The sequence below is a fragment of the Alexandromys fortis genome, unplaced genomic scaffold, assembly GCF_014885135.2.
Source record: "Alexandromys fortis isolate MF-2015 unplaced genomic scaffold, M_Fortis_MF-2015_v1.1 scaffold_267, whole genome shotgun sequence".
Lineage (NCBI taxonomy): Eukaryota > Metazoa > Chordata > Mammalia > Rodentia > Cricetidae > Alexandromys > Alexandromys fortis.
This window is the reverse complement of record NW_026068157.1, coordinates 106,978-120,022: the sequence shown is the minus strand read 5'-3', so window position 1 is coordinate 120,022 and position 13,045 is coordinate 106,978. Positions and strand designations below refer to the sequence as shown.

At 37.9% G+C, this 13,045-nt stretch overlaps 1 protein-coding gene across 1 annotated transcript; it reads left to right on the top strand.

The window, feature by feature from the left end:
- Nucleotides 1-10,033: 10,033 nt before the first annotated feature.
- On the top strand, nt 10,034-10,981 carry LOC126491689 (vomeronasal type-1 receptor 4-like). Its single transcript, XM_050127522.1, has one exon. It carries the CDS (start codon nt 10,043-10,045, stop codon nt 10,979-10,981), a length of 939 nt encoding a protein of 312 aa, XP_049983479.1. The 5' UTR covers nt 10,034-10,042.
- The last annotated feature ends 2,064 nt before the right edge of the window (nt 10,982-13,045 follow it).

The following is a 13,045-nucleotide window of genomic DNA, read 5'->3' as shown; positions in this document are numbered from 1 at the left end:
ACCACTTCCTAAATATAACCCCAGCAGCACAGACACTGAGAGAAACAATTAGTAAATGGGACCTCCTGAAACTGAAAAACTTCTGTAAAGCAAAGGACATGGTCAAAAAGACAAGATAACAGCTTTCTGAATGGGAAAAGGTCTTCACCACAGCAGACAGAAAACGGATCTCTAAAATACAAAAAGAACTCAAGAAATTGATCATGAAAAGAACAAATAATCCAACAAAAAATGGAGTATGGACATAAGCAGAGAACTTTCAACAGAGGAATCTAAAATGGCTGAAAGACACTTAAGGAAATGCCCAATATTTTTAGCCTTTAGAGAAATACAAATAAAAACAACTTCGAGATTCCATCTTTCACCAGTAAGAATGGCCAAGATAAAAAACAATGATGACAACTTATGCTGAAGAGAATGTGGGTTAAAGGGAACACCCCTGCATTGCTGGTGTGAGTGCAAGCTGGTATAGCCCTTTTGGATATCAGTATGGTGGTTTCTCAGAAAATTAGGAAACAACCTTCCTTAAGACCCAGCAATAAGCTGGTATAGCCCCTTTGGATATCAGTATGGTGGTTTCTCAGAAAATTAGGAAACAACCTTTCTTAAGACCCAGCAATACCACTTTTGTGTATATATCCAAAGGATGCTCAATCATACCACAAGGACTTGTGCTCAAATATGTTTATAGCATTGTTTGTCATAGCCAGAACCTGGAAACAACATAAATGCCCCTTGATCAAAGAATGGATAAGTAAAATGCGGTACATTTATACAGTGGAGAACTACACAGCAGAAAAAAAAATAATGACATCTAGAGATTTAGAGGCAAAGGGACTGATCTAAAAAAAACATAATATTGAGTGATATTACCTAGATTTGGAAAGATAAATACCATATGCATTCATTCGGGGGTAGGGGTAAGGGGAGATGGGGAGAAAATAGTGAGAAGGGGAGGATGGGGAGAGCTTGGGGGAATGGGATGGTTGAGACGGAAGAAGGGTAGATATGGGAGCAGGGAAGTATATATCTTAATTAAGGGAGCCATTTTAGGGTTGGCAAGAAACTTAACTCTAGAGGGGTTCGCAGGTGTCCAAGGAGATGTCCCCAGCTAGTTCCTTGGACAGCTGAGGAGAGGGAGCCTGAACTGGCCCTATCCTATAGCCAAACTGATGAATATCTTGCATATCACCATAAAACCTTCATCTGGCGATGGATGGAGATAGAGACAGAGACCCACATTGGAGCATCGGACTGGGCTCCCAAGGTCCAAATGAGGAAGGAGAACATGAGCAGGGAAGTCAGGACCACGAGGGGTGCACCCACCCACTGAGACGGTGGGGCTGATCTAATGGAAGCTCACCAAGGCCAGCTGGACTGGGACTGATGGATCATGTGATCAAACCGGACTATCTGAACATGGTGGTCAATGAGGGCTGATTGAGAAGCCAAGGACAATGGCATTGGGTTTTGATTCTACTGCATGTACTGGCTTTGTGGGAGCTGAGTCTGTTTGGATGCTCACCTTCCTAGATCTGGATGGAGGGGAACCTTGGACTTTTCTCAGGGCAGGGAACCCTGAATGCTCTTTGGACTGGAGAGGGAGAGGGAAGGGGTAGGCAGAAGGGGGAGGGAAATGGGAGGAGGTTTTTAGGTAGAAATTTTTAATAAATTTTTTAATAAAAAAAGAAAAGAAAAGAATCTTAAAAAATAAAAATAGGACATTTATATCACAACTCTTCCTCCCATGTATTAATGATCATCATCAAAGAAGAGGCAGAGTGTTAGAATCGTCCTGGTATTATATGATTCTAAAGGACATGTTTTGTATAGTCAGAACTGTGCATTTGCATTTGCGAATTCACTTGTTATGGCAGCATGAACAAAACTTACAAATTATCAATTAGAAAAGCATCTAGAAGACTGAAGGAAGTCAGGATTCCCAACTCATAGATAAAGAGCTATGCTGACAGAGGTTTCTTTTTTGCCCAGTCCCATAGCCATTCAGTCCCAAAGCAACACTCAGAGGCTTACATTATTTATAAACTGATTGCCCTTTTAGCACAGGCTTCTTATTAACTCTTACATCTTAAATTAACCCATAATTCTTGTCTCTGTTAGCCACGTGGCTTGGTGAGACACTCTCATCTTGCTTCCTCTTGCCTGAATAACAACTGCAGACTGAGTCTTTTCTCTTCCCAGAATTCTCCTGCTCTGGTCACCCCACTTAAACTTCCTGCCTGGCTACTGGCCAATCAGCATTTTATTAAACCAATACAAATAACAAATCTTTACAGGGTACAAGACTATTGTCTCACAGCAGAGCTAGTGACAGCTGATGACTTCTAAGAAAAGATGTGTCAGAGAACTTTAAGGATTTGAACTTTGTAATGACAGCCGTGCTTCCACAAATATCTGTAGTATCGAGGATGCTTGTTGGTTTCCAGCTGCCTTGCCACTTAGACCTGAAATAATCACATAGAAACTGTATTAATTAAATCACTGCTGGCCCATTAGCTCGTGCTTCTTATTGGCTAACTCATATTAATTTAACCCATTTCTATTAATCTGTATATTGCCACATGACTGTGCCTTACTGAGTAAAGTTCCCAGCATCTGTCTCCAGCAGCTCCATGGCTTCTCTCTGACTCTGCCCTTTTTTCCCCCAGCATTCAATTCCATCTTCCCCACATACCTAAGTTCTGCCCTTCTATAGGTCCAATGCAGTTTCTTTATTCATTATTGGTAATCCCAGCATACAGAGGTAAGTCCCACATCAGATATCCTGTGCTAGGCATAAAGAGCATCCATAAGTATGCAAGGTGGTTGTTTTTCTTTATTTTGTTTTTATAAACACATGAAATTTGGAGGTAATTGTGGTGTAGGGAAAAGAAAAGACTTGAAAAGGTGATAATTGGGGGTAGACTTGACTAAAAGACTATGCTTATATGAAATATTCAAAGATATATTAAGTAATAAATAATCTAAATCTTTTTAAATGAAGCAAGTTTATTTGTACAGGCAGCAGTTAGAGAATCCTGTACCCAATGAGGGATAGAGACTTCTGCAATTTGTCCTGAATCTGACCTTGAAGTTTCTAGCACCTTCCACTGGAGACCCAGCCATGCTTCAGGGATTATTAAACTTTACCTGCTCTTTAAAACACCTTGTGTCATTGGAGACATTAATGAGAAACTCTGAGTGTCTTTTTTAATTAGCAACTGGAAAAAGTTTCATAAATTATTTTGCCTCCCAATGCTACACTATCATTGCCTGTGCAGATGACATGAAAATTGTCATTCTGAAGGGAGGTGAGTTCACAGAGTCTCAAACCTTTATCTCAGGCTTGACTTCCCTTCCTCTCTCACAGTGCAGATTATAATGAAGTCAGGATCTGTACACTGATCCCAGCAAACTGAAGAGGTAAGAGTCCAGGTAAGAAGATTTTATTTCAAAGTATGCTGCAGAGTCAATGAACAGACCTGTGTAAGTGCTCATGTCTGATAAATGGAATTTGGGTTGGAAACAGATCCATGAAAGAGACAGAGGATTACCATGAATTACTTTATAGTTAAGAGATGACTGAGAAAGATAGTAATGTTCCTAACTTTATGCCAGCCTCTGTTGGTTCTTACTGTAATATAAGTTTTCTACTGAGGATAACTGTGGGTAGCACCAGGATAATAAAGTCTATCTGTGTAGATGCTGAAGTACTGTCATTAAAATTCAATATAATATTTCACCTTACTGTAAATGATTGTGAACACTAACTTTGCAGGTATTTTTACTAGAGGCAAATCTACCTGTTTCACACCCACACTAAGCATTAGAGTGGGAACAGAAGAAGCACACAACTGTGGTAAAGGTGCATAATGTGAATATCATTCTGAACCAAAATGTATTCTTATGTGACAGTATATTTATGAGCTATAGAGTCAGTAACTGTGGCTGTATCGAGTGACCCCTGGTTCAATGGCACTACAATGTCTCAAAACAAGACAAAACAAAACCAACATACAAAGAACAAGCAAATAAAGCTGCCAAAGACAATGAGGACTAACCTGTTTTCTATTTGAAAGTCTGTATCCTAAATATTGTCATATTTCCTACGTATGATTGTCAGATAGAGCAGCAATATAAATAATAAACATATTTGTGATACTGTTTTGTCAACCCTGTAGTGTACTACATGTAGTGAACTCACGTCTCATTCACGAGCAGTGTTCACAAATATTTGGTGGTGTTTGTTGGATCATGGTCTCAAACTGTGAGTCCTTGAGTTTCATGTGCAGACGCTAACTTTATTCATTCAAGAAAACTTAAACCTCCTCTCTATGTTGTCCTATATCTCCTTGCTTCCTTCCTGAGTTCCTTCTTTCTTCTCTCCTTCCCTCTTTCTCTCCCTCCTGACTTTTTACAGCAAAAAAGAATTCTGTTGTATTTTTGAAGGGAAGAGATTTATTAGTAACATTTAAAAGGTCAAGCCATATTTTTCTTGGAATATGGAACCCTAAGCCAAGAATTATTGTATGTTTTAAAGTTTTTCTTCATGCACATGATTTTTGAGATGTTTTGTTGTCTTCCTTATCACTGGTATGTGGAAATTTATTTTTCAAAATGATTTGAAATTGTTTGTAGTTAGGGAAACACTTGAGAGTAACTTACAGAAAGCCAATTAGAATGTGGAGTGCACTTTTTTATCATTCAGTCATATTTCCTCCAGCAAGATTATTTTCTATTTATTTATTTAAGATNTTTTTTCCCGTTTATTTATTTATTAAAGATTTCTGTCTCTTCCCCACCACTGCCTCCCATTTCCCTCCCCTTCCCTCAATCAAGTCCCCCTCCATCATCAGCCCAAAGAGCTATAAGGGTTCCCTGCCCTGTGGGAAGTCCAAGGACCACCCACCTCCATCCAGGTCTAGTAAGGTGAGCATCCAAACTACCTAGGCTCCCACAAAGCCAATATGTGCAGTAGGATCAAGAACAGGAAAAGCAAGATTATTTTCAAAGCAGATTTATTTATTTTTTTAAATCATGGCTTGTTATGGAATCCTTTAAAAGAGGACTCTGATTGCCTGTAATTACAAGTGACATTATGTTGGTTGGTTTTAAAAAAAATGTAATGATATAGACCCTCAGGGTTCGTTGCTGTAGGTGTTGGTGTTTGAGATGCCCTGGCAATCTCAGAACATTGGGTACCTAGCTGTCTTTTGACACTGAATGTGCTGATGGAGTTGCTGTTGCTTTTGCTTGCACCAATGGGTATTGTTTTCTTTCTCTTGGTCCAAAGATGACTTTTATCATTATTTGGCTTCCTTGTAAATTTTCTTTTCTTCAGTCATCAATTTCCAAGAACTTTTTCAACTTCTGGGCAATTTCAGTGTGATATCATTCCTGATCCCTGTGGGTCAGACTTGCTGGTGTAGAGACATCATCACTTACTTCTTCGCTTCATCACTTTTTTCATCATGGGTTCCATTTCTCTGTCTTCTCTGTTGGAACTGGCTCCTGAGAACTCTGGAATGTGCTTCTTCCTTTCCTCTTCCTGTAACTTCATCCTGCATTTTGTCTGTAAATGTTGTACTAGGTCTTCATTTGTTTGCTGCTAAGTGCCTCACCTCAAACTCAATGGCCTGTTTCTCCTGATTTCCTGAGTACTTTCTCAAACTTTTTGTTGAAGATCTTTGTAGCATTTCTGGCACTGAGTTTGGGTTGTTAGATCTTCCTCTTGGCATTGCTTAGCCACCTGTATATGATACTGGTCTACATAGTTATGTTCAATATTTGATGCCAAATGAATCTCTTCCTCTTGTTCCTTCAGGTACTGGGCCATGGGTGTGGTTCTCCAGCACAGCAAACTCTCTACACACTTCCTTTACACTGTGGAACTGTCAAGGTTCACATTGGTCATTTTGGCTACATTGTCTCTAGTGCATGGTGACATTGATGCATTCTTGTCCTGCTGGCCAGCAGCAGCCCACCCTCTTCCCCATGGCTGAGATGCCATGGAATAGCCTACGGCCAAAATTGGTATGTAGAATTCTATTTTGGCATATCAGTTAATTGATTATGTACTGCCATTAGACATGTCTAAGTAGTCTGCAAGTCAATACTCCCACGATTGCTATTGGATGTTATAAAAACTAAATTCATTTGTATGATTATTCTTAACAGTGCCATTTCTAGTGCTTAGAAGGTATTTTCCCCTTCCCTGTTAGCATGTCTGCTGGTGCCATTGTTCAGATTTTTATAGACAACAATTTTGAGACTTCATGTGTGTAGTTTCCCTACCGGTTTTAGGAGACACAGTCTAACAGCAGATATATATTCCTCTGACTCTTACAATGTTTCTACATCCTCTACCATGGTACAATATTTCTTGAGCCTTGATTGTTGGAGTGCATTGAGGGTGTTCAAGTGTGGCTTGGCAATCCATAGTAAGTTGTGCTCTGTTTTTTGATAAGGTATGTTTTTCCCTTGTTGCCTCTTTATTAACTGTGTTTTTTAAAGGTCTACTTCTTTTGTGAAAAAGAAACTTTTTTTTTCTAAAAGAATTAGAGATAAAAAACCATGAAAGAAATTGCTCTGATTAGGAAATAATGGACCGTAGTTAATTATCTAGCATGAAATAGTCAACACTGAAATCATGTACATGTAAGTAACATCATGCTGACTGAGCAGATTTTATATGTAAATACATAGAGGCTTGCACACATGAATTTGAGAGAAAATGTTTGTGTGGCTACTTGAAAGTGGTAGGAGGGAAGGAAGGCACGATAATACAATTATAATTTTATTTCAAAGATTAAAGAGATAGAATTACTACAGATAATAAAAAACCACCTTTTATAACACAAATTCAGTTGTAATTAAACAAATTGTTCCTTCTTAGAATAGTTAAATACTAAATAGAATGTTAAAAATGAAAACAGTATATGGCAATTGCTTCATAGGTTTATGTTTCTTTTACTTAAGCAGAGGCAACCTTATTAACATGCTTGTAGTGATATTTACAGAAGGTTTTAGGGCATGAGATTATGATTTTTCTGCAAGCATGTCCAAATTTGGTATTTTCAACATTCTATTTCTATACATAACTCTAATTTTTAATTTGTTTCATTTGTTTATTTTTAAGCTTTATTAGCTGATAACATATCACGGTTCCTAAAGGCATTTTCATACTTACTGCTTTGATGAGCCCAAACCCTCCCCTTTTCCCATTTATTTTCCCTCATCTCCACTTATACTCTCCCATGTATATTATTTTTCCCACTTTCAAAACACGTGTATTGTTTTACCCTCCCCACCCTACTCTGTGATATTATTATGAGATGCTTTCAAGTCTCTTGGACTCTACCCTCACTTACTCCCACATAAATACACATTTCTAAAAATTAAAGTCTATGAAATGCCACTTGGAACTGTAAAAATTGTCCTGTTACCTGTATTACATCACTTAAGACAGTAGTTTCTACTTTTGACTATAGGTATTCCCTATGGTGCCAGTGCATAGGCAAGTGTAGATTACACTTAGTAGTTTCTAATTTCTCAGCTTATCTTTCTACTCTGTTTAAACCCCTTCAGATCCCAGATTCACTGTGAATTCTCCTCTAATATTAGATTGTCTAGCTTGAATGTCCCTACACGTTCATGAAAGGGAGGGGCAACACTGCCCCCCGAGGCTGCAGTGTTCAGGCAGCTGCTACTGTCTGCTTCTACAAGTAATCCTCACCCAATTGAAGAATGGTTTGACAGTTCACTTTAAGGCAAGACCAAGGCTCTCCCCCTATATTTAGGCTGAACAAGGTATCCCTCCAAAACAAATGTGCTCATAGATACCAGTTCAAGCAGTAGGGATAAATCCTGGTTCCATTGCCAATGGCCCTACAGACTGTCCATGCCTCATAGCTGTCCCCACGTTCAGTGGACCAAATATCCACGTTCAGTGGACCAAATATCCACGTTCAGTGGATAAAGAAAATGCTTTATCAGTACAGAGTCAGTGAGCTCTTAATAGCTTAGGTTAGCTGTTTCTGTGGGTATCACTATGATTGTCTTGACCCCTTTGGTCATAATATCATTCCTCCCTCTCATTATCTTGCCTTGAAGTGAAGTATCAAACTTTGTTGACTGCCCAAGAGAAGCCTTACCCTTTCTGAGGAGTGGATGGGGAGGTAGGGTCAGGGGAAGGCGAAGGATGCGGGAGGAGGGAAAGGAGTGGAAACAGGGATAGCTATGTAAAATGACAAAAGATTGTATCAAAATATTCTTATTAAGAAAGAATTGTTTGCTGAGACTTTCTCTAAAATAATACAAAGTGGTGTCCAGAGAGTTTCTTCAAACTTCACTACAAAGATTGACTGTCTAACCCAGATCTTTCCTGTTATTTCCATCTAGACTTCTGAGTGTTCCATGATTATCCCAGACACAATTTCAATTGATGCACAGAACATATTCCCCAAGTAGCTATCATTCATCAGATACTGACCTTATCCTTGACATATCTAAAGTCATATTTTGCCTATATTTATTTTGTTGTGTATTCTCTAAGATTTCATCACACCGGAAGTTCTCTTCTCCATAATATTCCTGACTTGAATGTGCAGACACATGAATGTTGGTGTGTCTATGAGATTCAAGTTTTCATGAATTATATCATAGCTTACTATGATGACGAGTGTTACTTGAACCATCATCCTAGTTAATTTTCTTATCTAAAACTGTTGTGGGATAAAGATCCAATGACCACCAAACCTGATCAAAATTCATATTCAGAATCTGTATTTAGAAGGCTTGTGGCTGCCTGGAGAGAAACACTTCTTACAGAACATCTTGGAATACATTTTACATGGAGCTTGTAAAGACAGAGAATTCAGAAAATCAACATCCTGACTGTCAATTTGCAAGGGAAAGCAAAGCAAACAAGCAATTTTACAGATCTAAAAATACTGCTGTTAGCTGGGGCACTTTAGCCCCCACTGTCTAGAACAGAGTTAGGCCTTACCCCAGGGATTATTCATGGAGTGGGTAGAAAGGGGACAGTCAATTTCAGGTTAGTACAAAGATGGATTCAGCTGAGAAAAGATACAGGACACTTTGCCCTGCCACAACACTATGAATATACTCTGAGTGGCATACACTTCTCATTACTATTCTTTGTTTATATAAGTAGTATAAGAGATATACATATCAGCTTGCCCAGCCTTTATACATGAAGAGGTGCTTGGACTTACTGCAATTGGTAGGTCATTTTTTTGTTGATACTTATTTGAGATCTGGCTTTTCTTAAACAGAAATGGAGGAGGATCAATTAGGGAGGTGGAACAAAACTGCAACCTGGATGGAAAATAAGTAAAAATAAATAAATCTGTTTAAAAAGAAAATGCTTTATTAAAGAAACCTGAAAACGCTTCAGTGAATGTGATAGGCGACATAGTATAGACTTTGTATATGTTTTCTCTTTTCTTTGGGGGCAGTCACAAGGAAGTGGTATGGACTTGGGGAGAGAGGGAAGTGAATGAGATCCTGGTGCATTATGTTAAACCTCCAAATCATAGATAAGAATATTATGTTGGAAAATTAAGTGATTTATTTAAATTTTGGGGTTGTTATTGAAGTTGATTATTTTGTGAACTGACTAGCAAATAAGAGTGTATTCTAAAAGACTTTATGTTTGTTTATACCACCTGTCACTTTTCCTTGTTTATAGAGGTCAACATTCCATTATCCTGAGCGATCCATTTTCTGGGAAACTTTATTGTTCCAGTTCCATTAGTGTGCTTATCCTGAGGTACTGAGAACTCAGACAGTAACATACATGAAAGTAAGTACTCCTGTCGAATATTTGGATGAGGTCTGTTTATGTGGTCGAAGTTGGTCTCGAAATCCTTAGTTTAAAGAACGCTTTGTTTAAGCCTCCCTACAGCTCCATGGATTAATGGTGTCTTCTTTTTCTCCAGGCTGCAATAACTTGTAATTTTTCATTTGACCTGAGAAATAGTGTGAACATACTTTAAAGGAAATTGTGCTGAATCACAGAATGGACTCCTGGAATCTGGCAATAAGAATCATTTTCTTATTACAAATTACCACTGGAATTATGGGAAACTTTTATCTTATGTTATACTATATAATACGTTACTATAAAGAATGCACATTGAAGCCCACAGATTTGATTCTCATGAACCTAATGGCAGCCAATTCCTTGATCATTCTGTCTTCAGGAGTGCCCCAAACAATGGCAGTTTGGGGACTGAAGCAGTTCTTGAATGATTTTGGATGCGTTCTCCTATTGTACATTCAAGTTTTTAGTCGAAGTTTGTCCATTTGTATAACCTGCCTATTGAGTGTTTTCCAGGCCATGACCATCAGTCCCAGAAAATCTTGTTGGAAGAACCATAAAGTTAAAGTTGCTAAGAATATTGGCTGCTACATTGCCTTCCTCTGGGTCATGTATATGCTTATAAATTTCATTTTTTTCATGTACCCATTTATGAAAATGAATAAAAATAATGTGACGAGAAAACGAGAATTTGGGTACTGCTCTGTTGCAGGGCATGATGAAATCAGTGACTCACTCTATGCAATATTGGCAATGTGCCCTGAATTCTTCTTTTCTCTGCTCATTGCCTGGTCCAGTGCCTCCATAATCGTTTTTCTGTACAGACACAAGCAGAGGGTTCAGCACATCTGCAGTTCTTATCGTTCCAGGAGAAGCTTCCCTGAGTCCAGGGCTACCCGGAATATCCTTGTCCTAGTTTCTACCTTTCTGGCTTTTTATACTCTCTCCACCATCTTGCGAAGCTGCATTGGTCTTTTGTATAAGCAGAATTTGTGGCTGGTGAATGTCACTCACCTCACTGCTCTATCTTTTCCCTCTTTTGGACCCTTTGTTCTTAAAAGTCACTACTCCATTGTGTTCAGATTCAGTTTGGCCTGGTTAAGAAAAAAGTCCCCTAATTTCATTATAACTATATAAAATATAGGTGTTTCCATTATCAAATGTCATACTCAATTATCACCCTAAGAAATCAATAAAGAAAGTTAAGTAGGTAGCACCTTGTTTTTCTAAGATTAACCAAAGTGAGCATGGGAGCTCTGTCAGCTGGTGGAATTAGTAACCTATATAAGCTGTTCAGATTGTGTTTGGCCCATTTTAGCCTTCAACATTCAGAGGGTGGTGCTTTTCATTTGCCCAGATGATGTGAAAATAAGCTAGTACTCTAGTTGCAGATAGAGATGCTTTCTTGTGGCTTTCATCCTATCATGGATTCTTTACTACTTGGCTCCTGCATAGACACCTTGTTGATATTGCAAGGCAAGCTGAAACCATGGGTAGCAGTAAACTTGTGCTTCAGGTGGCTTTTGTCCCATGACAGCTGATTTAACCTGCAGTGGGACCATAAGTCTTCTTCAGTAATACTTTCCAAGACACCTTGCTTGTCAGGAAAAACACTACCTGTCTGTTGTTAACCTTGCAGCAACAGTCCTTAACAAAGTCTGGGAAGATGGGCAGCTCCTTTAGCCATCAAATTCGCGATTCATATTTTTCACCTCATACCCAATTAAATTTAAAATAATTGATTTGTTTGAGGTGTTCTTGAATTTCTTTTGCTAGTATTTTCACCTTTTATTAAACACAAATTGTTTTCACATACTATATAATCTGAATATAGTTTCCTCTCCCTTTATCCTTCCAGTGTCTCCCCACCTCCTTTCTCAGCCAGATCCACTCCCTTTATGTTTCTCGTTACAAAACAACAGGTTTCTAATAGTCAACTACAAAACACAATGACATAAAATATAACAAGGTAAAATAAAGCCATCATATCAAAATTGGATAAGAATAGCCAGCCGAAAGAAAGGGCCTCAAGAGAAGGCATGAGAACAGAGACCCACTCATTTCAACATTCAAGAGTCCCATAAAAGTACTGAATTAAAAGTTGTCATTTCAATAAAGAAGACCCTAAGAGAGACATACATAAATCTAATCTACATGGGAAGTTAAAAAAGACAAGATCTTCTGAGTAAATTGGGAGCACAGAGACCTTGCGAGAGGGTAGAAGGAGAGAGAAGAGGTGGGGAAGGGAGCAGAGAAAAATGTATAGCTCAATAAAATCAATAAAAAAGAAAACAGTTGTTGTTCTTATATGTCTGTCTTTGTATGTTACTTGATTTTTTTCCCTTGATGTTCTGAATATTCTATCATTACTATGTGTATTTATTGTTTTAAAGATTATGTGCACAAAAAAAGATTATGTGCACAATGGACTCTCTTTTCTGATCCAATCTCTTTATTGTTCTGTATTCATCTAGTGCCTTGATAAGCATTTCATTCTTTAGGTTACAGATCTTTTCTTCTGCGAATTTGTTGGAACTATTTTCTGAGCCGTTTACTTGGGGTTCTCTTCCTTCTTCTGTTCCTAATATTCTTAGATTTGGTCTTTTCATTATGTTACAGACTTCCTGGATTTTTGTGCCAGAATTTTTAAGAAATAATATTTTCTTTGAATTATGATTTTTTCTTAAATGAAACCTTAGAGTCTCTATTACATATATTTTATTCTGTTGTTACAGTTACTTCAGAGGTTCCTTTTTGAGTTTTGAAATTATTCCTTTACAGATCTCTCTAACTTTGGGCTTGCTCTATTGATTATATTACCATTTTCAGGTCTTGAAATATTTTACTTATTTCCTTCAACTCTTTGTACATGCTTTAGTTGTGTTGGAACATCCAGGACCTTTCATGGTAGGATAGTTGGGGTTTAGTGGACAAATATTGTTCTGGCTATTATTTATTATGTTTCTACACTGGCATTTTGGCATCCATATTTGGAAAATCATATTCTATTTGCTGATATCTGGTCTTGTCTTTGTTAGGTGGATGTTTTGTTACTTGGTTTTTATTTCCTCTCTGTTTTTTTTTTTTTTTTTTTTTTTGGAGATTGTGGTGGTTGTATATGGCCATGTTAAGAAAATTCTTCTGGGATATTGATAGTTGTGGCTACTGTGGGTTCAAAGGTTAAACATCTTCCAAGTTATT